Below are 27,988 nucleotides of genomic sequence, written 5' to 3' on the forward strand. Positions count from 1 at the left end.
CAGTGATAAGTCAAAGACTACCTGTACTTCATACCCAGATTGTAAAACCTTATCTTGAATTCCATCAGTTAGCCCTTTTAGATGTGTTCTAACCAACTGGCTACAAATTCCTGGAGTTTTAATTCCAGGATATCTGAGGGTCCAATTTGGGAAAAGGCAGTTCTCGTCCAAGTATGAGAGAGAGTTAGGTGAGATGGTCTGAATGAAACCTATATATACAAATTAAAACATGGAGGTAAAATTTTAGCTAAATTCTGGAGGGAGCAGGTGGCTTACTGGGTACTGAACCTGATGCCCCCAGAATCACAAACAACCCCTCTCTTTTAGAGCCTGCCAATTATACTGTTAATGGGTCATAATAGGAAACTTCTGGGGAAAAAAGGGTCTCTGTCATTTATCCTTGCTTGCATAATTTTTGTACTGTACCATTTTTGTTTCATTTGTAGGCTGCCTTGGGGCAATGATCTGGTGGTTGCAACTTGGATTTTTCTCAGGTTATTAATACCTAAAATATAATGTAACATGCCAATTTGACAGGAATAATTCTTGGAATTTCAGTTTGGCAAAGTGCTGTCAGAGGGGAAGAATTTAAAAGGCAGACTGTGTCCCAAAGATCTACCTGCTTTGCTGCCTGCATATTGCTGTTTGTCTCTTCTTTCTCAGCTTGGTTAAATTTCTTCATTTCCTAAAGAAATGCTATGGTTCAGACCAGCTTGGAAATTGTACATTGAGAACAAACTAAAATATTCTCACTCCTTTAAGCTCCGATACATACAATTGTGATGTGTGTAAGTCAGGCATTTCACACATGTCCTGAAATCAATGCTTTGTTGTAATTTCCAGTAGTGAGCTCTAGATTCAGGTGAATTCCAGGCTTCCTATAATCAGGGACCTTGCAGGCTAAGGTCCCATGTTTTGTCTTTAAGTACGTTCAGTTCAGAAAGAAGTGGGAAGAGCCAGAATAAAACTGAGTTTGAGTTCCTTTACATTTCCTTACCATTAAATCTGGTTAATAGGATGACTCCTGCTAGGTACTTAATAATTTCCATCTTCTGTTACCTTAATTAGATTATACCAGATCTCTGGGATACTTGCCCAGAGTTTTTAGGGGCCACATACAGCCCAGGAACCTCATGTTTGCTCCTCTGCTATAGATTATACATGCCCAATGGTGGGTTGTACCGTAAGCATTTCTTTTTCAGCAAGCTGACTTCTGAGTGCAACTTTCTGTTTACACAGCAGTGGCTTGCTGAGTTCTGAAAAAGCCATTCCTGAGCTTTGGGGCTAGCGCTTCCTGTCAGTACTGTCCCATGGGACATGCGTGGGTATTGGTTTTGCTTGTCTATTCTGTTCCTAAACTGTCTTTTGACACAAAGCACTCCCTAATTGATGCAAAACACAGAAATCTCTTTCTCGATTCTTTCATTGCAAAAGCTCAGTGCTGCATGTCTACACAAGGGAACTTTCATTCTCTTCTTCCTCACTACTTTAAAACTGCAAAAAACCCTATTTTAATTGAAAATACATTCCTGGCTTGAACCCATGTGTGGATGCAATTAGAGAGCAGGACTTTCTTGGGGTAAGATCTGTTTCTATTCCAGGCAAAATAGTTTCAGAAGTCCAACATGCTGAGGACTCCTGTTTAGTTATATAGTGATAGGGCTGTAGACTTTTCCAAAGCAAACTGCAGACCTACTGAAAACGCCTGACCTCAGTGCCATGAAGGATGTGTAGCCTCACATTCATTTGGGCTATCTTAGGCAAATGTTGGCTGGTATATTCATTTGAAGTACAGAGCTTCATGTTGCAGGAATGTTGTGCCTGGTTTTTCTTGGCCCCTCAGGTACTGTGGGCTTTGCCTGTAGTTGGCATCTAGGAACCATAAAGTGAAAATGTATGTGTGGAATACTTGTGTGTCTGGTTTTCCTTATAAAGGCTCTGTTTCCTTAGGATGGCTTGAATGTTGTGCTTGAGAAGTGTGAAGCCAAACTGGCAAACTGTGGTCCGCAAGCCCTTTATTGGAGCTCTCAGCACCTGCCGTGGCTGCTGCTGTTGAACATCAAGAGATGTGGTTTTAGCTAATCTGGTGACAGAAATGTAAAAAATTGGAGTTTACATTCTAACTAGGCTTTCCAGGAATGCCCCCAATAACTCCAAATCTAAAAAGTCCAAACATCCTGGCTTCACCAAATAGATGACATGATCCTTCCCACTTTGCAGTGTTGCCCTGCCAGACTGAGACCTCTGTGCTTCCCCCCACTTTAATAAAGTGTGACCCTTGGCCAGCCCTGGGATAGAGGTGCTATTAAATCCCCATCTTCCAATAATTATTATTAATTGTAATGAATGTCCTTTCCTTCTTCATTGATCGCAGTGTGTCCGTGATGGCGAGTGTGCTGTCCAGGAGGCTGGGGAAGCGGTCCCTGTTGGGCACCCGCATTTCTGCACCCCCTTTGCTGGGGGATGGGATGCTTATGTCAACTCAAGTTCATCCCCTGCAGCCGGAACACAACAGAGCATCCTCACATCAGAGCACCCTTTCATATGAGGATGGCCACTTCAAGGAACATATTGAAGACTCTGGCAATCAGAAACAAAATTGGCCAGTGCTGCAACCTGGCCAGAAGGTACTGAATTTTGTGGTGATGACTATAAACCACCTTTCATCTCATAAATGTTGGTATTAATGCTGTAAATAACAAGCCATACAGGTTTATTTAGTCAGCAAGCAAGAAAATAGTTCGTTATGTGTGTGTGTGTGTGTGTGTGTGTGTGTGTGTGTGTGTGTGTTGAGGCAGAAAAATGAGCAGGGTTGCTATTGATACCAATTGCATCACCCTTGAGACATGTTCCAGAGTTAGAGTGCCATCATGGAGAATTCTGCCTCATTTATAATGTGTAAAGTATTTCTTAGGTTGATAGTACTTGGAGAAAGTCTTAAACAATGGATCGAATAATGAAAGGCTTGTTTGATATATTTTGGTCTCTAGCCATTAATTTGGACTTAGAAATTACCGTATTTTTCGGACCATAAGACGCACCTGACCATAAGACGCACCCAGTTTTTAGAGCAGGCAAACAAGAAAAAAAAATTCTGAACCAAATAGTACCGGTATACTAAAACAGGGCTTTTCAACCTTTTCATCCATTGTACCGCTTTTAGGACAAGGCAATGTCCGAGTACCACCAGTCACCCAGCAAGGAGTCAAAAACTTGACCCCCCACCAAAAAAGGAAAAAAAAGATAAAGTACAGGTAGTCCTTGAGTTACAATGATTCACTTAGTGACTGTTCAAAGTTACGACGGCACTGAAAAGTGACTTATGACCATTTTTCACACTTATGATTCTTGCAGCATCCCCACGGTCATGTGATTTACATTCTGATGCTTGGCAATCGATTCATATTTATGATGGTCACATAGTTCCAGGGTCATGTGATCGCCTTTTGCAACCTTCTGAGAAGCAAAGTTAGTGGGGAAACCAGATTCACTTAACAATCATGTTACTAATTTAATTTCTCTGTCTCCTTCTCTTTCTCTCCCTCTCTCCCCCTCCCTCTTTCTTTCTCTCTCCTCTCCTTTTCTCTCCATCTCCCTCTTTCTCTCCCTATTTTTCTCTTTCCCTCTATCTCTCCCTTTCTCTCTCTCCCTCTATTTCCCTCCCTTTCTTTCTCCTTCTCTCTCCCTCTTTCTCTCCCTTTCTTTCTCCTTTCTCCCTCTTTCTCTCCCTCCCTATTTCTTTCTCCTCTCTCTCTCCCTCTCTTTCTCTCTCTCCCTCCCTCTCCCATTGTCCCTTCCTCCTTCCTTCCTTCCTTCCTTCCCTCCCTCTTTGTCCTTCCCTCTCTGCATTAGAGCAGTACCCGCGGAGGCGGCCCTGCGGCCCGGCTTTCTCTTTCAGAAAGCAAGCTGAAACGGAGCGAGGGAGATTGCCAGAAATGCGAATCGGCCGATCTTGCGCTCCTGCAAACTCCCTCACTCTGTTTCAGCTTCCCTTGCTACAAGAGAAAGCAGGCTGAAACGAGGGAGATTGCAGCAGCGCGAGATCAGCCGATTCGCATTCCTGGCAATCTCCCTCACTCCGTTTCAGCCTGCTTTCTCTTGTAGCAAGGGAAGCTGAAACCGAGCGAGGCAAATTGCAGGAGCGTGAGATCGGCGTTTCTCAGCACGTGCCGATTCGTGCTCCTGGCAAGCTCCCTTGCTTTCCACTTGCAGAGGTTGGGGCTGGTCATACGGATCACCTTTGGACCATAAGACGCACCCTCGTTTCCCCCCCCACACTTTTGGGGGGGAAAAGTGCGTCTTATGGTCCGAAAAATACGGTAAATAGGAAACTAATATAATTCCTTAAACCTTGGGGTAGATCAGTCTTTCCTACCCTGGTATCCTCTAGATATGTTAAGACTACAACTCCCAGAATTCCCTAGATTGGAGAAAGTTTCTTGGAGTTTTACAACTGAAATGCTAATAGCAAAATTTTTCAGGAGCTGAAGTTAATGAACTGGCTTCAAGGGCAACAGCCATGCAACAAATCAGTGGGTGTTATGGACTTTTGTTGAGCTAATATTTACAGAAGTATCTGCAAAAATAAAAAAAATCAGGTTTTTTTGAGGGGAAGGAAATTATGTTATTTTTGTATTAACAAACATTTCATGGCAGGGTTCACAGTTTATTTGAACTGCCACAAGATGCCCTTCCTGACCTGTAAATGGCTTATCACCATCACATCACTTTGGGCATACTGGCTGAGGTGAGGGGAATTAAGTAAATCACACCTGGCTGTCCTAAGCCAATGATGTCGAAAGTTGAGTTATTTCCAGTCTTCCTATGTCTTTATTTCCAGTCTTCCTATGTCACTTGCTCACAGCCAATGTATTATAGGCGGTTAAAAGCACCAGACTAGAATCCGGGAGACCATGAGTTCTAGTCCTGCCTTAGACATAAAGGCAGTTGGATGACCTTGGGCCAGTCTCTCTCTCTCAGACCTAGGAAAAAGAAAGTAATGGTAAGCCACTTCTAAAAATGTTGCTGAGGAAACTGCAAGGATTTGTCCAAGCAGTTGCTAGGAATCAAGACTAAATTGAAGGCACAAATGAATAAATAAATATAAATTATCTGCTTTCTCTTGTCAGTATATAAAATATTTAAAATGCATTTAAAATATCTCCCTAAAACATATAAAGAAATGTAACAATGGCAACGTGTAGTTCCTACTTGCACTATTATGAATGCTCAAGCACGGAGATGAATTGAAATATTTTTTTGGCTTGTGACTAAATTACAACAATGTCATCTTTATTTCCAGGGGGAGGGTATTTAAAGAATGAGTGCAACAACAGATGACGCCCTCTTCCTGATTGATACCCCATTTATAGATCTGATATGTTACTATGTAGAAATAGTGGACAGCGATTTTGCACTTTTGTAAATGAATCAAGTGGAACAGGCTATTCTTACGATGCTTTATTCATTCGATATCCCAAAAAATAAAGGTTCCTTTTTAGTGTCATGTGTCACGGGGGTTTTAATGTGCTCTAAAATTGGAGATTTAGCTGCACTTGGTACAATTTCCAACAGACTTCCATACGGTAGATTTAAGAGCTTGATTTAATATCGAGTCATTTTGCATTATCTCCTTCGCTATGCAAAGTGATGCATGTGATATTTGAAAAAAAAAAGTGGGGGTTACTTAAAATGTGGCATGTTATCTCTTTCCCTTGGGAAGGAGATAATTTCCTGTTCTCTTTGTTAAATGTCAAGGACAGGTTGCTTTTCCAAATGGAAAATACTGAGTGGCAATGATGGGCACCATGCCCAGCATTTCTGGAAGGTCCAGCTTGGGGAAGGTTGGGTTAAAAAAGTGTAAAATTAAGGTGGCATTAGGGGATGACAACACAGAGAGAAACATTGGGTGGCATTGTGGAAAAAGAGGAAATGTGAAGTAATCCTATTGTGAATTTCTATAAAAATAATTCTAGTTCCAAAGTCTTTTGCTGGGGTTAGTGGACTATAAAAAGAATGCATTCAAAACCACTCATCCACATACTCAGCATGACCAGTGCCTAAAAGTATTTGGGAGCTTTATGAAAAAAAAATCCTCAAAAGCTAACCAAATGAAAATAGGCCTTCTCCTCAGCTTGTAAATGCAGCATTGTTCTGGTTAGGTGAGTTGCTATTTAGGGCTGAGGGACACTTTTGTGGGGTTTCATTTAATAGTTGGCTTGCTAGGAACTGCCCTCCAGAAGGAGGCAGGTGTAAGGTGCAAAAATTAACGCATATTTATTACTTGTGTGAGTGTATTAGAATAGAATAGAATAGAATCTGAAAGGGACCTTGGAGTTCTTCTAGTCCAGCCCCCTGTTCAAGCAGGAGAACCTATATCATCTCAGACAAATGGCAGCAGGAGAGGACAACCAAAGGCACTCAGGAACATCACGGCGCCTGCCTGGAAAAGCAGCAGCTGCGGCCACAGTTGTAGCACAGAATGGGGGTCTTGCACGTGGAGGCCCAAGGACCACGACCTCCCCACTGCGCAGGCACCAGAGCACCCCGTGCCCAAGCCCCCCCTCCCCTCCGTCCTTCCTCTCTTACTTAACTAAGTGTAACCATCTGTTAAATCAGATTAAACTAAATACATTATTGATTGCTCCCTAGACACATATCCTGTCATATTAAAAATAAAGCTGAAGACAATTTGGAGGGCCTCTGGGAGTCTAAGGTTTTGGGGTTATATATAGCCTGATCCAGAAGGTGCCACAACAGCTTTCAGGATGGTGTGGGTAGATTCTGCAAAGTCCCAGCTGCATGTCACCCAAGGCTAAGCAAAGCAAACAGTTCAACCAACCAGAAACTTTGGCTGAAATATGACCTCCCCTTGGGAGTTCTACCACTGGAATTGTTCCCACTCCTTCTGCAGGTGGGTGGAGTTCTGTAGCAGCCTTGTTATTTACAATAGGTATCTGCTGTTCTCTATCTGTTGATCACATTGTAACTAGTCCTTAAGTTATGGCTACAACTGGAATTTCCATTGCTAAGCAAGGCTCTTATTAAGTGAGTTGGGCCAAATTTTACAACTTTTTTTGCCACGATTGTTAAGCGAATTGCTTAGTAGTGAAGTATTTCATTGTTGTTAAGTGAATTGTGCCATTATTAAGCGACTCCAGCTTCCACCATTGACTTACGGAGAGTCCTCGACTTAACAACAGTTCAAAGTTACAACAAAACTGAAAAAAGTGATGTGATCGTTTTTCACACAACTGTTGCAGCATCCCCATGGTCACATAATCAAAATTTGGACACTTGGCAACTGGCGGATATTTATGACGATTGCAGCATCCCAGTGTTATGTGATCCCCTTTTGCGACCTTCTTACAAGGAAAGTCAGTGGGGAAGCCAGATTCACTTAACAACTGTGTTACTAACTTAACAACTGCAGTGATTCACTTAACAAATGTGGCAAGATAGGTTGTAAAATGGGGCAAAATTCACTTAACAAATGTCTCGTTTAGCAACAGAAATTTGCGACTCCATTGTGGTTGTAAGTCAAGGACTACCTGTAGTTTGAAGCCAAGTGGGAAGGTTGCAAATGGTGATCATATGGCTTTGGGGTGCTGCAACCGTTGTAAGTAGACGCTGGTTGCCAAGAACCCCAAATTTGATCATGTTACTGTGGGGATGCTGCGATGGTTGTACAGCAAGTCTGAGGATCTGTCATAAATCCCTTTTTTCAGTGCCCTTGTAACTTTGAATGCTAAATGAACAGGTGTTAGTCGAGAACTACTGCATAAGTTCCTTTTCCCTTCAGAGGCTTGAAATCCTGGGTTTTCTTCCACTTTACCTCCACTGTGTTTCTCCCATTAGGGAGACTAATAACCCAAGGCTGGCCCAATTGGAAGAATTGGAATTTAAATTTAGGAAGTCTTGATCCAAAAGCCAGTGTTATGGTGCTCTTACCCTGGCTCAGCCGTCACACTAAACCATAATATGGTGTGTTTGATTTTGGGGTAGCACATTTATATAATCCCAGTTAGTGTGCACTTTATTCAAACTATGGCTTGATATATTCAAATCTTTAAATCCAACAGAATTCCTGTCCCAAGTTTTTCAGTTTGGTGTGATTTTGTTCATTGCACTGCCTAAGTCTCTCCACCTACTCCCCTCAAGGATATGTTGTGATGGATTGTCCTGCTTTACCTTTTAGCAAAAGTAATAGTATTTAGACTTACATACTAGGAGCCCTGGTGGCAAAGTGGTTAGAATGCAGTATTGCAGGCACAATCTGGAATTCTATCTTGACCGGCTCAAAGTTGACTCAGCCTTCCATCCTTCCCAGGTAGGTAAAATGAAGACCCAGATTATTAGGGGCAGTATGCTGACTTTGTAAACTGTTCAGGGAATTCTATGCAGTGGTATATAAGTTTAATTGCTATTGCTATAACACCCCTTAGTACTTTACAACACTCTCTGGGTTTACAGTGTCAGCATTATTTTCATATTGTCCCCAACAATCCAGGTCCTCATTTTACTGATCTCAGAATGATGAAAGGTTGAGTCGTCCTTGAGCCCTGTCAGGATCGAACAACAGACCGTGGGCAGAGTTTGCCTGAAGTACTGCACTTAACCACTGTGCCACGAGGGCTCATGTGGAGCCTCATAATTTTGAAAATGGATGGGGGAAGAACACTAACCTAATCATGAATACATTTTCATTGCATTAGATCTAACTGCAGCATTTTAACCAGCATACATAGAGTGCTCTTCATCCTCTCTCATTTTAATTTGATGTCTAATCCTAAAATGAATTAGGACAGGGGTGTGCAACTATGGCAACTTTACAATCTCTGGATTTCAGTTCCCAGGAGCCAGTCAGCCATGGCTGACTCAGGAATTCTGGAAGTTGAAGTACACAGGTCGTAAAGTTGCCATAGTTGCCCACCTCCGAATTAGGAAGTATGTGGGCAAACTCCTCCCTCCCTTCCTGCACACACAGCCAGAGACATCCGCAGAAACTTAGAGCAAAAAGAAGCAGTGATTCTGGAAAGATGTCAAGAGCCCTACGGGACCCTGTATTGGGCTGCACGAGGTTACCACACACAGTTTACAGATCCTGTTACTCTGCTTTTTCAGAACAGTGGGGTCACTGTAGCTTCCCCAGTTTTTCCATATAGTAATTAGGATCCCTCTATAAATAACACCCCCAGGAATAACTAACTCAAAGAGTGCCCCTCTTAGCCTAGATAAAATTACATACTAAAATAGACTTTAGGAAGTTAATCGGCAGAGGGGAAAGACCTTTTGGGGAAACTAAATACCATCTTTCCATGAACTACCCAAGCATGGGCTGGTCATTCTCTTTCTGGCTCTCCTTTCCTGCACTGTCTTACTAGATTGCATGTGCATTTGTAATGAGCAAAGGAATGGTTGGATAGATTTCACGGGTTTCTGCTTATTCACCTGTTCTGACACTCTGAGAGATTTGACAAAACCTGATGGAAAGTCAGCTGATAATCACAGTGTGTCCCTTTCACTTAGAAGTTGAACTAGAGCGCAAAATGCATCACATGCTGGTCATGTAGATATGACTATGGCGGCAGAGTACAGTGAAAGAAAGCTGCTGCTTTCATGTTGTTCAGGAAATGCATTTTTGAAGCCCTTCCGTTATAAGGCATCAAAACTCTGAATTTCTTTCAGATCAAAATGACATTTAATGGAGCATCTTCTCTTTAATGATGGTCAACCATTTGCTTTACAACAGCGCCCCCCCCCCCAATCTTTTGGGCATCAGGGACCAGTTTTGTGGAGAGAAGTTTTTCCACAGACAGGAGGGGACGTGGTTTCGTGTGCTGCCTGCATCCTATAGAATGGGGCGTTTCTTGTTTCCGTGGCTCAGTTTCTGGCATGCTATGGACCGGTGCCGGGGGTTGAGGATCCCTGTTTTACAAGTTTGAGCAGCATAGCTACTCCTGTTCATTGCCTCTGAAGATAGGGTGCCATTTGAACACTGGCTCATGTTTATTGGCAGGTTTGGTTTGTATGACTTTGGATTGCTTATTTATGATAGGAAAAAATGGAAACAAGGACAACAAAACAGGTTAATTTATTTGGAGACCAGAATGACCATTATGACTGAAAGTGGCTTTTCTTCTTACAGGTGTATGTCTTTTACAACGGGCAAGAGAGTGCTGGGCTGGTGGAATACCATGACCTGGTCAGTCACGAAGTGAAGGTGTTGCTCCCAGAAAAAGGGTTTTATGTCACTAGGAAAACGGAGGAAGTGAGACTGGCTGAAGTTGGGATGTCACCTCTCCCCAAACTGGAGATGGATCATGGAACCCCTACAACAATGGATTATAATCCGGTTCCTGTGGTGATGAAGCATTGCACATCTGTAGCAGACATTGCTGTGACATCTAGTTTGAGATCGGTTTCTAGGAATATTGATGTACCAAAAAGGTGGGTGATTTAAAATTTGTCTGTAGTTATGCAATATTGCATAACATTTCCATAATAACTGAAGAGATTTTTTTTCCCTTGGCTGAAACAAAACGTGGAAAGCAGTTTTCCCTCCTGTTGTTTTCTTTCCCTTTCATTTTATTAGGTTGAAAGCACAAAGGCAAATACAGCTTTGTTTGCACTCGATCTTACATAAGCTACTCTAGGAGCCTTTTCAGCTGAAGAGTGGTAGATGGGAGTATTTATAATATTTTAAACAAATGAGTAAATAATTTGCAGCCACAAACTAAAATAACATATCTTGACTAAGATGCCTTGGTGATAGTTCATACCATGATCCACCCATTAGACTAGTGTAAACATCCTCGTGAAGGGGTTGCCTTTGGAGATAACCCAGTAGGTGGACTGGGTGTAAATTACAACAGCAAGGTTGTTGTCAGGACAGTTCCACCAGGGTAGGGGTCTTGCCTATTTTGAAGTAGCTATACTGGTTATTAGTAAGCTTTGGGGCCCAATTCAACGTGCTGGACATTACTTTTAAAGCCCTTTACTGGTCAGTATTGAGTTATAAACAGCAGTGCATTGCCAAAATAAAATTTGCCTCTTAGGTAGGATCACCTGAATTGATGCAAGGTACCTAAGGTGTGGGCTGTATGATAGACCTCTTTATGGAGCAAGTTACTCCTGGAAGGCTAGAGAACTTCATTCCATTTTGCTTTATAGAAGCAAGTTTTAAGTTGTATTATGTTTTGTACAGGGCTTTTGGCTCTTAGTTATGTTTGAGCATCCATTATAAGTGGTATCATTGTTGTTATTATGGTTTGGTTTTAATGATTCTATTTGAGAACTTCATTTGCTTCCTAGCATCTGTAGAGACTGAGGCAGCCAATAAAAACTGTAATAAAGTAAACAAATAAATCCCAAATCCTTCAAAATGAACTAAGAAAAAGAATGAGACAATAATGCCAATAGAATTGATCTAAAAGCTTAGCCTGCTACTGTCCAATTGAAACAATCATATTACATTTAGTTGTTAAGAGACAAGAAAATGTTACTTCCCTAGTAGTTGCTGCCCATTAACGTATCTAGTTCTAAAATTGAAAAGTTGCTTCTATATGTTTTGCCTTTCCAGTGTTGTAGGCGACTACTGCAATTCATTTTTCACCCCAGTGGGTAGAGTTAGATCTCTTCTGCCTGCATAACTACATTGAGGCCCCGCCCTCCAAAATTATAGCAGGTTCCTTATAAATAAGAAATCCCAAATACTTTTCTGGTCTGCTTGCTTTTAAAATTAACAGTGGAAGCTTTTCCTACTGACATCAAGAGATATGCATTTATGACTAGCAGGGAAGGGGTGGGGTTGTTCACGTTAAAAACTCTCTTTAGAAAATTTTTCATTCTGGAGACAGGAGCGCTTTCCTGAGTCCAAATCTTGTACAGATCTAGAAGAAAAGACCTGGATTCACTTTAACTTGTGGCTGTGAATGGCTTGTTAAAAGTTGAGACTTTGATCATAATGCTTTACTGTTTGCATTTTAACAATTAACTTGGGCCCCCGAGGAAGAAAGTGTTGCAAGAAAACAAATGCAAGAGGCATGAGGCACTTGAGATGGAATTGTCTGGTGAGCAATGGCTTTGCTAGGGTAGTTGGTATGTTGATTATTTTTTGGAGGAATCATCTTATCCTTCCCCCTCCTTCTCTCATTGCAGGAAACCAGATGCTGCAGTGGAGATGGATGAGATGATGGCGGCAATGGTTTTAACCAGCTTATCCTGTAGCCCTGTGGTGCAGAGTCCTCCTAATAATGAAGCCAGCAACTCAAGTAAGTTTGACAGCAAAAGGCCTCTGATGGCCATTTGGCATTCTGTGCCCCCCCCCCAAAAGCTGTTGTGATGCATAGCACTGGGGCCACAGTGGCTTAGCTGCATCACCCCAAATGGATGTTCTCCTGTTGTTGGAATGCAAGTTCCAGGATTCTGCCATGCTGGCTGGTGATTCTGGATATGACAGTCCCAACACATTTGGAGAATGCCAAGCTGGTAATGATTATTTGGAACACCGGCATTTCAGTATCTGCTTTTTCCTGAATATACATATACAACTTCCCTCCGTCCAGTGCGCTCCCACAGAGAGGGCCTCCTCAGGGTGCCGCCGATCAAAGAATGCCGATTGGTGACCCCCAGAGGGAGAGCGTTCTCTGTGGGCGCGCCAGACCTTTGGAACCGCTTACCGGTTGAGCTCCGGATGGCCCCCGACCTTCGCTCCTTCCGGCGCGATCTCAAAACATTCTTTTTCGAACAAGCTGGCCTGGTCTGATGGGATGGGGTTGGGTTTTTAAAACTAGTTTTAACTTTAATATGTATTGATTTTATGGGCATGATGTTTAATGGTTTTTTAATTTTTGTATTCGATTTTTATTGTGTATTGCCCTGTTCACCGCCCTGAGTCCTTCGGGAGAAGGGCGGTATAGAAATCAAATTATTAAATTAAATTATTAAATATTAAATTAAATTTAGGCTATCCACAGAAGTATGCCGTTTTTTTTTGAGGCAACAATGTGCATAGGGCAGTTTTCACCTTATATCAGAAAACTTTCTGATTAAAAAATAATGCAAATGAGTCTGATTAAGACAATTTCCATTAATTGTAGATTTGGGATTTCCACACTGTAACAACGATTGCAGAGGAAAACTCTGCCTGTGGGTAACATTGATGTTATGGAATAGAGTCCCTTTCGTTTTTGTAAGAAATCTTTTGAATTTCAATTGGAAATATTTTAATTCTGAAGTTTCTGTTGAGACCCTTTTGGGGGGGCACTTTTTCTTTTTTGGAGAGCCTTTTATTGATACTCGTTGGCCACTTTTAATGGTTTGGCCACTTTGCAACTCAATTTTGGAAGTTGTGTAAAAAGAGAAAATGGCATAAATAAAGGTAGTAGAATAGCATTAAGTGCCTTGGCCAACACACAGACTTGTCAGTTCAGCTTTCAGGGAGATCCAACTTTTCTGCTCTACTTCTTTGGTCTTCTGGGCTTCTTGGCTACCTGCCTCAAATCTGTGTTTCTAAAGCATTCATTTACTTCTGACTTACTTCCTGTTAAATGGCTCACGTATCTCTTTCTTATGTCCTTAACAGGTTTTTCTCAAAAGTAGGCCGTACCCAGTTAGAGATCCAGAATTTTATTCCAGCTGTGAAGTTTAGGAATAAAGTGTCCATCATAGTAAACCAAGCCCCCTTCTGGCTTCTAGATTTTCCTTCCTGGCTCTTCTCTCTTTACCATGGTTTTGCTAAACCCTTTTTGCCTGGCATTCTGGCTCTCTTATGTACATAGCATTCCAGATGTTTCCGAACCCTTGAAAATCTGCCCCAACATATCCTGACATAAAGTGTTATTATTGTCTGATGAACTCTTTAAGAGTTGCAGAATAGGGATAAGGAAAGATGGTCTGCAGGGCACTTTTGCAGTTATTGTTCCTTTTGATGACGTATGCATGATCAAGTTTCCCCAGAGATTGTCCCATGTTTTTGACACCTCCTTAATATTCACCAGCCTCTGTTGCAAAAACACATTGAAATGTTCTTCTTCCTTGTCTCCTAAGAAAATGAGAGAGGGATTATTATTATTATTTTTATTATCTTTCTCTTGCTTCCAGTACAGGAAAATGGTGACTTGAGGACATTTTCTGTGAGAACAGACTGAACAAACCTGGGATGCTCACTCTAAAGAATAGAAGACTTAGTGGAGGCATAATAATCAAGTTCAGATACATAAAAGGAAAATGGTCACGAATGCTTCTCCATGGCTGCAGAAACCTGGGCCACGACTAATCTATATTAGTTGTAGCTAGAGTGAGCACCTGTTACTCGTCCCAGCTTCTGCCAACCTAGCAGTTTGAAAGCACGTAAAAATGCAAGTAGAAAAATAGGGACCACTACGGTGGGAAGGTAACAGTGTTCCATGCACCTTTGGCGTCTAGTCATGCCAGCCACATGACCACGGAGACGTCCTCGGACAAGCGCTGGCTCTTCGGCTTTGAAACGGAAATGAGCACCGGCCCCTAGAGTTGGAAATGACTAGCACACATGTGCAGGGGAACCTTTACCTTTACCTTTTATCTAGATTTCAGTTAAATATAAGGAAACATTTGATAGTAAAATCTATACAACAGGAAAATAGCCCAAAGGTGGAAATGGTCATTTCTTCACCTCTGGAGAATTTTAAGATGTTGGATAGCTGCCTCCCAGTTTAATTGATTTTTGTGCACATTGAGGAAGGTCCTTCAGACCTGTCTGGGAAATTCTGGGCATTGAAGCTCACCCGCATATTTTAAAGTTGCTCAGTTTGAGAAACAGTGTACTAGATAACCCTTGTGGTCTTGTCAGTTCTACGATTCTTCTCTTGAGTGGCTGTTTCCATTTGCCATATCCCTTACCTCTCGGCTCATATTTCTCCTAGCAAAGCCTGAAAATAAGGATTTGATAGTGCTGTGATGTGTGAAAACCAACAGAATACTTGCGGGCTATGTAGAGAAAATATACCAGAATATTGATATGTCACTATGAAAGGAGGAAGCTGTAATTCCCATAGGTAGGCTGCTGTTTGCACCTAGTTGTGTAGCTTCACAAATTACCAGAAGAACGCACACAGATGGAGGCCAATTCACAGACTCTGTTGTGTGTGTATATACGTGCTTGAATCTTTCCCCCCCCCCCCATTCTTTAAACTTTTGTCCCTCTTTCTCTCTCCCTTTTTGAAATGAATTTCTGAATTCCCAGCTAGAATCCAGAAGTGGAGGCTGTAAACTCAGCATGTTATATGTCAGAGGGAGGAAGTCAATTGGTTGATATTCTCAGATTGATTGTGGTGGTATTCAGTGAGCTCAGCTTCTCTGGCTGGTCTGAATTGTGAGTTGCTGAAGATGCCTTCTTGTAGTTTGATTTGTTTGAATTCTCAGCCTAGCCTAATAAGATTAAATACTTGGCTTTTCGAATGCTACCACCTATCTTGGCAGGGTCCTCAAATGTAGGAATGGGATTGTGAGGATAGACCGATAGGTGGGAAAAGGGTACTGCCCCACCCCTCTTTCAGATCACCAATTCTCTTTAAATAGCCTTTTGCCTACTAAATTTGATCCAAATTCAGTGTTTCTACCATCACATATTTACTCAAGCTATAATTACAAACTAGAAAGAAGATCACGGTGAACTTTTCTTGCAAATTTATGTATGAGAAGCCTGTATGTGGAATCCCTTGAGACTGGCTATATGTGGCAAGCAGTAAAACCTTACCTATAATCCCTCCAGCAGACCCAGCCATTGGAGAACTGCTAAAAAAACATTAGGAATGGTGTCTGCCATCCCCAGTGGAGGGAGGGGTTGTGTAATCCAACCCCTGGCTGCCGTTTCCAGTTGGATGATCAGACCTATTACGGGAGTAATAGACACCAAGAAGAGCCGGTGTCTTTATATGGAGCCACTTCCCATAAGCCTCTTTGGACCTTCTGTGTGTCTGTTTAAAAATAGGAGCCTTCCAGCGTGGGAAATGCAGGTGCTTCGCAGTCAATTAGGCCTGTTGTATGTCTGCATGCTGGAATGACAGTGAAGGTGTGAAAAAGGCTTCTGAACTTGAGAAGGGAGGGGGGGAGATATCCTGTGGCTTTTCCTGTCATTCACTTCCCGATTCCAACTTTACAGAGGAATTTTATATATGAAAACATGTTTATCCTTATTGAATTCAGTCGGGCTTTATCTCAGAAAATGTTTATAGGTGGCAGAATTTTGTAAACTTGTTCTGACTTGGAAGCTAAGCAGGATTGGACCTGGTTAGTTCTTTAAAGGGAGGCTGCCAGGGAACACCAGGGATGTAGGCTAGACTGGAAAATCCACACAACAATCTGGAATAGCAGTAGCACTTAGACACATATACTGCTTCACAGTGCTTTACAGCCCTCTAAACGGGTTACAGAGTCAGCATATCCCAACGATCCCGGATCTCATTTTAACGACTTTGAAGGATGAAAGGCTGAGTCAACCTTGAGCAGATCAGGATTGAGAGAATCGAACTGGCAATGTGAGCAGAGTGATATAGTCATAGAATCTAAGGTTCATATTATGGGTCACACCCAAAGAAATAAACAGTATTGTGGCAAAATGCGATGTTCCAGTTTCACATAACATTTAAATTAATGGCTAGGTTTTAACACTTTGAACAACAAACTAAGCAGCCCTGTTTTGGCCTAATCTAGCAAGTTTTTTAAACCCATCTGGAATGGCCATTTCAGTAACTAAGTCCATCCTTCTGCTCAGTGCAAAAATCTAATTTAAAGCATCCTTGGTAGGCATTTGTCCAGTTTCTGGATGATTACCTTTAAAGAAGAGGAGATTATCACCTCCCTTGGTAATCAGTTTCACTGTCAAAGTGCTTTTTTAGGAAGTTTTTCCTAATATTCAAAAAAAGGTAGATTATTTAGGAATATATATCTTTTGTACAAAATCCCATTCACATTCTATACTATAGAATAAGGCCACTATAAATGAAATACTAAGACAAAGCTATTAATAATCTGTTAGGTTCTTTCGGCTCCCCTGTTCCCAGTTAATAAATTACAGAAAAGCAAATTTAGGTGATATTTTTTCAGTTTCTCACATTCCCTGTTCTTAGTAGCAAAATTTACAGTATGAATATTTTTGTGTTTGTTTTAAAACCTCAAATATTAATAGTAAATAGCAGACTACTGAATGAAAACATAGACTGTCCCATTTCTTCTATTCAGTACCACCTTCCTTCAGCTGTGCCTCCCTGTCAGGGGTGAGGAACCATGGCCCTTTTATGACTTGTGGACTTCAACTCCCAGAATTCCTGAGCCAGCATTCAACTCTTATGAATTCTGGGAGTTGAAGTCCACAAGTCATAAAAGGCTATGGTTCCCCACCCATGCTCTATGTAAAAATGATGAAAGAGCTCAATAAATCAGTGATGCACCTGTTTATCCTCATATCTTGTCTTCAGCATCCCAAGCAATCTGTGATACCTGGAAAGAGAGCGGTGACATGTCGGATGGTGGGAGCAGTACTACAAGCGGGCACTGGAGTGGCATTTCCACCCCTTCTCCCCCACACTCAGAGGCCAGCCCCAAGTACTCAAACGAGGCCTTCAGTTCTCCTCGGGCTGATGATGGCTTTGAAACGGACTCGGATCCCTTTCTCTTTGAAGAGCCTGCTCCGAGGAAAAGGAAGGTACATAATGTGACCATAAGATGGGGAAGGAATTTTTCCTTAGAAGCTGTGGGTCTAAATATAGGTTTCTTCCTATCATATCAAGAAAGAAAAATATCTATACAAGCCTGCTGTTCCAGTTTTTTACTATCAGAGCTCCATCATTGCTGTTCCTATCTGCTCCATAAATTCATGTTTAATTATTTGTTAGGGTTTTTTGTATGCTAGCTTTCCTTTAGGATCTTATAATGTGTATGGCCCTCTCCCTTTCAGTTTTTCACCTCGATAACAGTCCTGTGGGTAGGTGGAGCTCAGACACAAGTAACTTCCATGACTGAGGTGGACCTGAATATGGGACTTCTCAAGTCCTAGATTTAACACCTTAACCATGATACCATCCTAATTCTCATTTTTATTGGCAACTGTTTTAACTCTGGCTAACAGTGGAAATGTATTAATTTTGATATGAATAGGCTCTGGTGACTTCTTTTGCATGTCACTTTGATTTGTTTTTTAGAAAGTTGATATAAAACTGAGCCATCTTTTAGATTTTCTGCGAACTGTTAACTTCAACCAAAGGGATGTGAGTGAAGGGGAGGAATAAAGTGGTGCTGTCCCCAGTAGTTAAGAATCCTGAGAAGTTACGTTTTTCACAACTTATATATGACCATGGCTTGACTTAAGAGTTGTTTTTCTTCTAGAACTCAGTGAAAGTGATGTACAAATGCTTGTGGCCCAGCTGTGGCAAAGTCCTTCGCTCCATTGTTGGGATTAAGAGGCACGTGAAGACCCAGCATCTGGGGTAAGGCCTTAAATTGCAGTTTAAGTCCCACTTGCACAGTTATATTGGAAAGGATCACCAGTAGACATAATTATATTTCAAAACAGTAACTGGAGTGGGGAAAGTTTGATGCCAAATCTGGACTTTTGGTGGGCTCCTTCCATGATGATCCTCATGAACTGGAGGGTAAAATCAAAGCCTAAGGGGAACTTAAGGTGAATTTTGGTGTGCTGCAGAGAATGGTCCCTGTCCTTGCTGACCATGTAAAAGGAGGTGGCTGGGGGTCCCCATTTTTTTCCCAGTTGAGGTCATTCCATGAGTTTATTGGTGTTTGCCAATCACCCCATTATACTTCCCCTTTCCTTTATGAGGCTGCAAAGATGATATGAGTAAATTACTGAGTCAAGTTCAGGCTCTGGATATAAAGTTCACTCTATTTGGAAAGGCCCAGATCAGGGATAGTTACTGATTTGTGGTTGGGCACATTTTCAATGTTGAAAGGAGGTAGCGATTCTTACAAAACGTTTGCTGTGCACAGCTAGTCACAAAGCACTCATTTACCACAGGTCTGATGGTTGCAGGAGTTCCATGGTATCTCCTGTAGTTCCCCAGAAGGTGTGCTAGACTGCTTAGTTCTTTCTTTTTATGTGGGGTGTTAGATGCAATTCTAAACAAAATATGATGTATTCATTCAGTCCTCATGATAGTCTGTGGGATTTTAAAATACCAACTTATCAGTTGAGTTAAAACTGAAGCGAAAAAAGAGAATTAAATCTAAAATGAAGTTAACACTCAACTCAGTTGAGTTAAAACTGAAAATTTTAAGAAAGAAAAGGGGTAGGTGGATTGGATGTAGGGAGATGCCACGTGAATTGTTTGCAAGCATATTACCTGCCCTTGAGATACTTGATTGTGTTCATCAGTTTCTGAACCATCTTATCTGATGTGATGGGGTTATTGGGAACCCCTGGAAGAGAGCTCTTGTCCTGGTAGGCCAGGTGTCTTCAAACCTGGACCTTTTATGACTTCTGGACTTCAACTCCCAGAATTCCTCAGCCTGCCCTGGCTGGCTGAGGAATTCTGGGAGTTGAGGTCCACAAGTCATAAAAGGGCCAAGTTTGAAGACACCTGTGGTAGTCATTTATTTCAAGCTGGCCCCTCTTTTTTTGTGAGTTGGAGAATATGATTGAGTCTGGATTTGAGCATTGCCAACTATTTCTCTGGCTTGAATACAGTCCTGGCTAGAAATGACTGAACCATGTTTGATATTTGCTATGTGGTTGTGAGGCCCTCTAGTGGGGAGAATTGGTTATATCTTTTCCATCTTTTTAAATATCTTCCTTTGCTTTCAATGATCTTTAGTTCTGTTGAGTTTTGCTTCTTGAGTTCACTTTTCCCTCTTTGACTTGTTCTTTTAACAGCTGAATTATTTTAATACTGCATAATACCAGAGCAGCTCAAATGTTAACTTCTTAATGGAGATAGATGAGAGTTTTGCAGTCCAAAGAAAAGGTCAGCATTCACCAGATAACTCTGCTGCTCCAAAAGTCTTTGCACCAAAAAGGGATCAAGTATACCTGAAAAATTGCTCCATTTTGTGTCTGTAGCAGCAGATAGATTTAGTTCTGTATTCCTCCATTTGCTAGTCTATGAACAGAATGTTATCCTGAAAGAAAGGATTTACTGGGATTCCATAAAATAGTGCTTGGTTCTTCTGAGAAATGTAGAAGAATTTCAGAATTTGCCAGAAAATGTGTCTCCATCTCAGAGGACAGAGAATTGGCAGAGCTGATGACAGATATTAGAGTTGGTATTAACTTGTCCACTTTGGGGTTGTAGATGTGAAAGTTCCCCAGATAAGATGTTCCTCTACTTTCACATTCTGGGACAAAAGCCCCAGATTGTTAAAGCTTTGATAACAAAACGGTGGAAAACGTTACTTGGGAGTTACCTTATTTATTCCACATCTCCTTCTTTCATCCTTTATCAATACCTGCAGAGATGGTGCCAACTCTGACCAGAGAAAACGGGAAGAGGATTTCTATTACACTGAGATGCAAGTGAAGGAGGAGGCACTTCCAGAATCTTCAGTAGTTGCTCCCAATCCCACTGCAGGCTCCTCTCCTATTGTCATCCAACAGGCTGCCTCCCAACCAGGGGCTCTCATTCTGGATCAAGCAACCCCTCTGGAACCTCATCTGCCCAGCAGTGCCCTCAGCCAGTCGGCCCCCAGTTCTTTCTGGCACATCCAGGCTGACCATGCATACCAGGTAAGTTAGTGTGCCCCAATGTTAGGAATCTGTATTCCTCCCGAAGGTGTTTGGAATTCTTCTGTGGGTTTGTTCACCCTAATAAATAAAACAGCCCCTCAGTTATGATTAGTAGTTAAGTGGCAGGATTGCATTTCTGAGAGTAGTGATAGCAAGATGGATGATTTGAATTTCAAATGAAGAATACGGTAAATACAGTTACCTTTCTAAGTATTCGTATTCTTTCTCTGTTTGCTTATACTTCAGGGCAAAGTGTTAAGAGAGCGAAAGAATAATGCACAGTTAATGTGTTCATCCTATAGAGAACAGTAAAGGGATTAGGGATGGTTAGCCTAAAGAAAAGGGGGCTAGGGGGAGACACGATAGCAGTTTTTTTCATACTTGAAGGCCTGTCATGGGGAAGAGGGTATGGACATATTTTCCAAAGTGCCTGAGGGCAGGGCAAGAACCAATGGAAGCCCTACACAGAGAGATTCAACTTTGAAATAAGGAATAGTTTCCTGTCCATGAGACCTATTAAGCAGTGGAATAGCATGGATTCTGGGGTCATGATTGCATCATCTTTGAAGGTTTTTAAATAAATCCAAAAATAAATAATTTATTTTTAAATAAATAAAAATAAACCCAAAGCACCTGAAGGTAGGACAAGAAGCAGTGGGTGGAAACTAATCAAGGAGAGAAGCAACTTAGAACAAAGGAGAAATTTCCTGACCATTAGAACAAATTAATCAGTGTAACAACTTGCCTCCAGAAATTGTAGGAGCTCCAACACTGGATGTTTTAGAGATTGGATGACTATTTGTATGAAATAGTATAGGGTTCCTGCCTGAGCAGGGGATTGGACTAGAAAACCTCCAAAATCCTTTCTAACTCTTTTATTCTGTTAAATATTGGACAGCTTTTTGTTGAGATGGTTGAGGATTCCTGCACTGAGTAGGAGGTTTTCTAAAAGACTTCCAGTGTCCTTTTTACAACACTATGTTTCCATAATGAGAAAATTCTTGATGGAACACAGAAAGTGGACATGAAAATGCTCTTCATTTCTTAAGACAGACATTTTTCTCTACTTAGGCTCTGCCATCTATTCAGATTCCTGTATCCCCGCACATATTCACCAGCATTAGCTGGGCTGCTGCAACCTCAACCATCCCCACCCTCTCACCGGTGAGTCTGACATCCTTATACTACTAAAACTCTTGTCATGACCTTTAACTCGGCAAAGTGGTACATCACAGGGCAATAATTTTTGAACCAATGGACTAACTTAGAGTATGCATTCGAAATTTGGTACCCATAACTCCCGATGGAGTGAAATTTGAGAAAGTTATGGCTGTGTCAGTGGTGCTGGCTGCTGCTGCTGGGCTACTGCAGTCACATGATCTTCATCAATTTTCAACATTCTGTAACAGTTTCTCAGCCAGTCTTGCAATCCCTTGCTCCCCCCCCCCCCACCAGTAGCAGCCACAAACCTACCTGCTGGAAAAGGAGAGCTGGGGAGGGCAAGGAAAGAAGGAAGATTTCCAATTCTCCCTGAATTTCCCACGAGGAAATTCAGTGGGGAATTCCATAGGAAGTCAGGTGACACTACTGCTCCCATTGCTTTTTTGACTGCTCTTCATCATGTTTCAGTAAGGAAATATGTTTGAAATGACAACTTTTAGTAACTTACCCACTTTTTTATTACTAAATTTATTTGCTGCCCATCTTGTGTCAAATGACTCAAGAATCTAGAAAGTTGTCCAGTTATACCTAAGGAGAGAATCTGGATTGGTTCAGAAGAATATATTACATATACTTGGTGGGTGGCATGTTTTAAGAAAGCTGTGGTTTTTAAAGATCCCTTTGTGCATGATTATCTTATGAAATTTGCTACCACAAATTAAAATTAGATTTTATTTTTTCTGTATGAAATTGAAAAGTTCAACTGCCTGTCCGCCTGAAAAAAATATATCCCCTCTCTCCTAAAATAAGGCATTTGTAAGCAAAATGTTTCCAGAACATCCAATCCAAGTTGCTAGACAGGGTTTTTAGTTTCCAAAACTTAGAACTTTGGTTTGAGTTGAACTGAGAGAGAAACAAAGAAGTCAACTAGACAGTGAGAATCTATCAGTTAAAAGTATGATGCAGCATTTGTGAAACAGTGTGATTTGGGGTGGGGGATCAGTTGTCAGTTGCAAATGTTCAAAAGGTGAAAAAGGAGATGTAATCAAATTGTTGTCAAGTTACAGCAGTGTCATTCTATTTGGAAAGGGTTGCCCAGAACTTCAGTTTTCAAATTCTCTGAATCCTACAATTCTAAATGGTGCTGAATTGAGAAAGGCAAAATGAGAAAAGGGATCCTTCCAATAAAATACTACTTTTTTCTTCTCTACACATCTACCCCACTCCTAGCCTCTGCATGGTAAAGACACATTTCAAAATGAAAATAAATGTAAAAGGAAATTTCCTTTTTTCACTCTCCAAACTGGTTACTTCCTTCTTATATAGCTGTGAAAAACTTATATTTGTGGTTGGCTTTATTAGAGAAGGCCTTTTAGGGGGATTGTGGCCAGTAGAAGAGAGTTAAAGGGAATATCTGCATTAAGAAGCAGCGTATCTCAAAAATAATAACAGCAGGTATACTTTCCCAGAAGTATCACCTTGAAAAAAGGAACGTTGAACTTGAGGTTCTGAAATACAGCAGGGCACCAGTTTTCTGTAAGTTTGATATATATTTTTTTATTAAAAAGTTTTACAATACATTTTTTCTTTAACCAACCAAAAAAAAAGAAGAAAAAAAACCCCTCCCAACCCCCTCCCCCCACCCTCTTCCCCCTCCCCAACCCTCCCCAACCCCTCCCTCCCTTTCCCCTCCCCCCCTCCCCGCTTCCCAGAGCAAAATACAGGGTATAAAAATACAAACAATCATAATCTAACTTACGCAAACAATCCTAAACTATTTAAACTACCGAACTTTAACTCATATAAGAAAACTCCAAACATATATATATATATATCATATCAATAATTATACAAATACAAAATAATACTTTCCAATCTAATACCAAAACACAGGGTATAAAAATACAAACAATCATGATCTAACTTACGCAAACAATCCTAAACTATTCAAACTATCAAACTTTAACTCATATAGGTAAATTCCAAACATACATATATATATATCATATCAATGATTATTCAAATACAAAATAATACCTTCCAATCTGATATCCAATAAAAACAATCTCAAATAAACCAATTTATATCAATTGTCTAAAACTATTCCTCATTGCAACTAAGCTTTAAATTCACATTATCCTAATGTGTTATACAACTTAAAATACCATAGATTACTTTCCAAACTTAAGAAATTTTTATATAATCACATCATTCTTATATTCTTATATTCTATTACCTATTCCAATATTACCCATAAAAATATTACAAATTAACTTCAATCACAAAAAAACCAATTTATATCAATTTTATAAAACTATTCTTCTATCCAACTAAAAGCTTAAAAATTTTCATCCAAATAACAAATCATAACCTACAGAATATCAATAAACACTACTACAAATCTTCCCAATTAATATCAAGTAAGTTTGATATTTTTATTTTATTTTATTTATTTTGATATTTTTAAAGGAGAAAATGCCTTTGAAGTATCTAAATAAGACATACTTTTAGAAAGTTTACAGTTGTCATCTGAGTAGAAAAACCTTTAAAGACACCCATCCATTATCGTGTTATGCAGAACAATAAAATCCAAATAAATCAAAAAGTTTTTGCTTGCAGGTTCGAAGCCGGTCTTTGAGTTTCAGCGAACAACCACCCCCACCTCCAGTGCTGAAATCCCAGCTGATTGTTGCATCCCCCCCAAGAGCACCCAGTGGCACTAGGTAAGAAGACAGACTGAGCCATTTCAAGCAGGCCTGGGAAATGTCGGATAGGCTCAAAAAGAAAAACGTTGGGGGTTGTTATTCTTTAGAATTTTTGAAAATGTGCTGTTGGCTTAGGAAGGGGTCAGAGGAAAGACCATTCTGCTTGAAATTTTGGACATCTACTGCCAGAAGAAGTAGGCAAGCTTCGGTTGCAGTTTTTTTTAGATCAGTGGCCTGACTAAGCATAAGACAGATTTGTATGTTTCGTCATTTTTAGCTGAGGTAAAATGTCTAAATTCATATATGGCAGTAAACCATAAACAACAATGTAATGGTTAGGTGCCATGTGTTGTATCCAACACTGTATTTCATCAGCTCCAGCGCACTAGAGACAACCTGCATTTTCTGGTCTTCAAAAAAATCTTTAGATTGTGCTACTGAAATTGATGGCAAATGTGTTTGATTTGTACAGTACAATCTATTTTTTATTAGTTTTAGGAAGAATTGGAAATGGTGGACAATTTGCTCTTATGGCAGTTGTGGTGTCTTTGAACCAGGATTGTGTGAGCCATATCTTAGCATAAGTAGTTTTCACTTACTGACAGTATTTGGGACCAGAACTCTATCATTAAGCAATTGCAGCTGTAAAATGGGACCAAGGGACTATGCTCACTTAGGATGTTGGTTGCAACTGCGGTTGCGAAGTGAATCACTTGTAATTGTTAAGTGCAACATCAAGTGTATGTCTTACAACTTCCTGCCAGTTTTCCCATTGACTTTGTTTGTCGGAAGCTGGCTGTGAAGGTTACAAATAGCAATCTTGGTAACTGTAGTATACTGTGACCATTGGAAATGCTCCCAAATTACGCTCACATGACGGTTGGGAAACTGGGATGGTGGCAGCTTTGAAGACTGGTCATAAATCTCCTTTTTCAGCATCATTGTAACTATGAACGGTCACTGAACGATAATTGGTGAGGAAGGACTGCCTGTAGATGAACTTACCATACATGAGAATAGGCTCCATTGCAAGCTCTTGGCTAATTAACAAGAGCCTTTTTGTGGATGGAACAGAACAGTAGCCCTCAAGACTTACAGGTGGAAAGGCCTCTGTTAAACCCCAGGGTTGGTATCAGATGAGAAAGAGTTAATGCTCAGTAGCTATGTATATTCATTAGTTTTCTGTCTTTTGTTTTCTCTAGGAAAGTCCGTGGTGAAGCCAAGAAGTGCCGCAAAGTTTATGGCATTGAGCACCGAGACCAGTGGTGCACAGCCTGCCGGTGGAAAAAAGCCTGCCAGAGATTTTTGGACTGAGAAGGATGTATCTGTATTCACACCCCTTTCTGATGGGAAGTCTCAAGAGGGCTCTCTCTTGCAGTCACCCAAGAGCAAATTGCCAGATCTCTGTATTTTGGCCACATCCAGGGCCCTGTCATCTTGGAAGCAATTCCTGGTGCTTTGGCAGAAGTCTCGCGAGCCACGTGTTTATCCCAAGCTCTGTATAGTCTACGTCTGCCAGGTTTTCTAACGTTCAGTGTTTTGTGGGAAAGCTTTTTCTACACAATTTTTTCTTTTTTTAAAATGACAAATAATACAGCCTCCCTTTCTATCTGTAAATAAGGAGGACAAAGGAAAAAAAGCTGATTGCTTGATCTATCTTACAGACATGTTTCTAGGTGTGTCCAGGGACCAAAGAACTTTGATCTGTTCCCCAGTATAGGGTGAGATTGGCTGTGTAGTTGGATCAATGACTGCAATATGGAGGAGAGAAGCAACTGTTTCACTTCCCCTGAAGTCACGTAACCATTTAGAGAGTGCAAAAGAGGACAGGAAGGGAACTGCTATTAGCAGACGAGGACAGTTGCTCTACTAATGGACACTGTGTTTCCCTGGTAGTCCTTGGATGCCTGCACAGGAATTAGCCATTTGCATCCTAATGAGCACTGCTTTTTATTTCGTTTTCTTTAGTTGCTGTTGGAAAACAATCATTGCTTTAAATTGTATGATGATTCCCTCCCCCCAAAAAATCCAAATAACCCTGAAGTGGAAGGAATATAAAAATAATCTTCTGGATTTTTTTTTAGCAGTTGTAAACCTCACAACAAATGCACTCTGCAAGAGTCTTCACTGCACAGAATTACTGACTGAGGTAACTGGTGGTTTAAGATGTATGGTATCTTGAGTATCCACAATGCAACTTTCATTACCTGGATATCATAGGAACATCACAATCTCCCCATTGCCACTATATAGTATGTGGCATAAATTAAAGTTCTACGCATGTATTTTTAAGCAAGAATCTGGGTCAGTCTTGGCTTTCCCAATAATTGGAATGTTTTCTGGAGCATGAATTTGACTTGTGCATATCACATTTTTAGTGATGCAGCTGGGATTTTTTCCCCCTTTACAACTCTGTATTCGTCTGTCTTTATTAATTGGCTCCCCAAATTAGGCCTATCTTCCAGAGAAGAATTAGATGTTTAATTATGAATTAATTAAGTTTCCTATGAATGGTAACGTGGTTGGACAGTTTCATTTCTCTTCTAATTATCATAGGAAGCAACAGGTAATGAGCAAAGTAGCATAGCACATAAAAACCATGATTATGTTCTTCCTTCCTCTTCAGGGTCAGCAGTCTAAACCTTTGAACATCAGTGAAGCAGCATAAAAAGATTTGCATATCAGAAGCCAGATCTGTTTTGTAGGGCATGCTCATCCATGTTCACTTTCTTGGAATGTCCATTTATTTTGCCCTGCGGCCCCATTCATTGTTTCCATCCCATCTTTCTGGCCACTGTAGTAATCTTAGATATCTGTAGTCCCAGTCTCTCAGGATATAGTTAGAAGAGAAAGAAAATCTAGGCCTCTTGGAAATTGGGAGGGACACAGAGATATGTTGGCAGCTGAGGCCAACACTGTCTTAAAATTGGTTTGGATTTTATGAGCACAATTTTCAAAGATTCTTGAGTCATCTGGGAAAAAATGAATATTTTCCCATTTTTTGGTGTGTGTGTGTGTTGAAAGAATAACCAATAATTCCATCATTATAAACATGTATTTTCCTCATGACCCGTTGGCCTCAAAAACCTGTAAAATTGTAATAATCTATTTCCCCCACAAGATTTCTGTCTAACTATTCTTGTTATGACTGTGTTTGGGTTAAACTACAATGAGAGACACTGGAATTGGAAATGGCTGCCTGCTCTCTCAACACACTTGGTGTTGGTTGTATCATCTACAGAAGGGACTGTAAATCCAAAGTATGTTAGCCAAGCTGTACAATTATTCCTTTCAGTTTTCTGTGATTAGCATGTATATGTTAGAATTCATATAGACATATTTCCTTGCAAATATTCTCTCTCTCTCTCTCTCTCTCTCTCTGTCTCTCTCGTTATCTGGTGACATG

At 40.7% G+C, this 27,988-nt stretch overlaps 1 protein-coding gene across 6 annotated transcripts in view; it reads left to right on the forward strand.

Annotated features, from left to right (window-relative positions):
* ZNF395 (zinc finger protein 395) overlaps positions 1-25,992 on the forward strand; it is a 37,776-nt gene extending 11,784 nt beyond the window's left edge. For 5 of the 6 annotated variants that reach the window (XM_081313687.1, XM_081313690.1, XM_081313689.1 and 2 more), the window contains exons 2-10: positions 2,375-2,627; positions 10,148-10,449; positions 12,160-12,272; positions 17,460-17,686; positions 18,367-18,467; positions 20,446-20,716; positions 21,788-21,880; positions 24,497-24,600; positions 25,785-25,992. In XM_081313687.1, the coding sequence (XP_081169813.1) occupies positions 2,385-2,627; positions 10,148-10,449; positions 12,160-12,272; positions 17,460-17,686; positions 18,367-18,467; positions 20,446-20,716; positions 21,788-21,880; positions 24,497-24,600; positions 25,785-25,896 (1,566 nt within the window). In that variant the 5' untranslated portion in view covers positions 2,375-2,384 and the 3' untranslated portion in view covers positions 25,897-25,992. Of the gene's footprint in view, positions 1-446; positions 495-2,374; positions 2,628-10,147; positions 10,450-12,159; positions 12,273-17,459; positions 17,687-18,366; positions 18,468-20,445; positions 20,717-21,787; positions 21,881-24,496; positions 24,601-25,784 lie in introns of all 6 variants that reach the window. The other variant, XM_081313688.1, reaches the window with a different exon arrangement.
* The last annotated feature ends 1,996 nt before the right edge of the window (positions 25,993-27,988 follow it).

Source organism: Vipera berus (assembly GCF_964194415.1).
Source record: "Vipera berus genome assembly, chromosome: 1".
NCBI lineage: Eukaryota > Metazoa > Chordata > Lepidosauria > Squamata > Viperidae > Vipera > Vipera berus.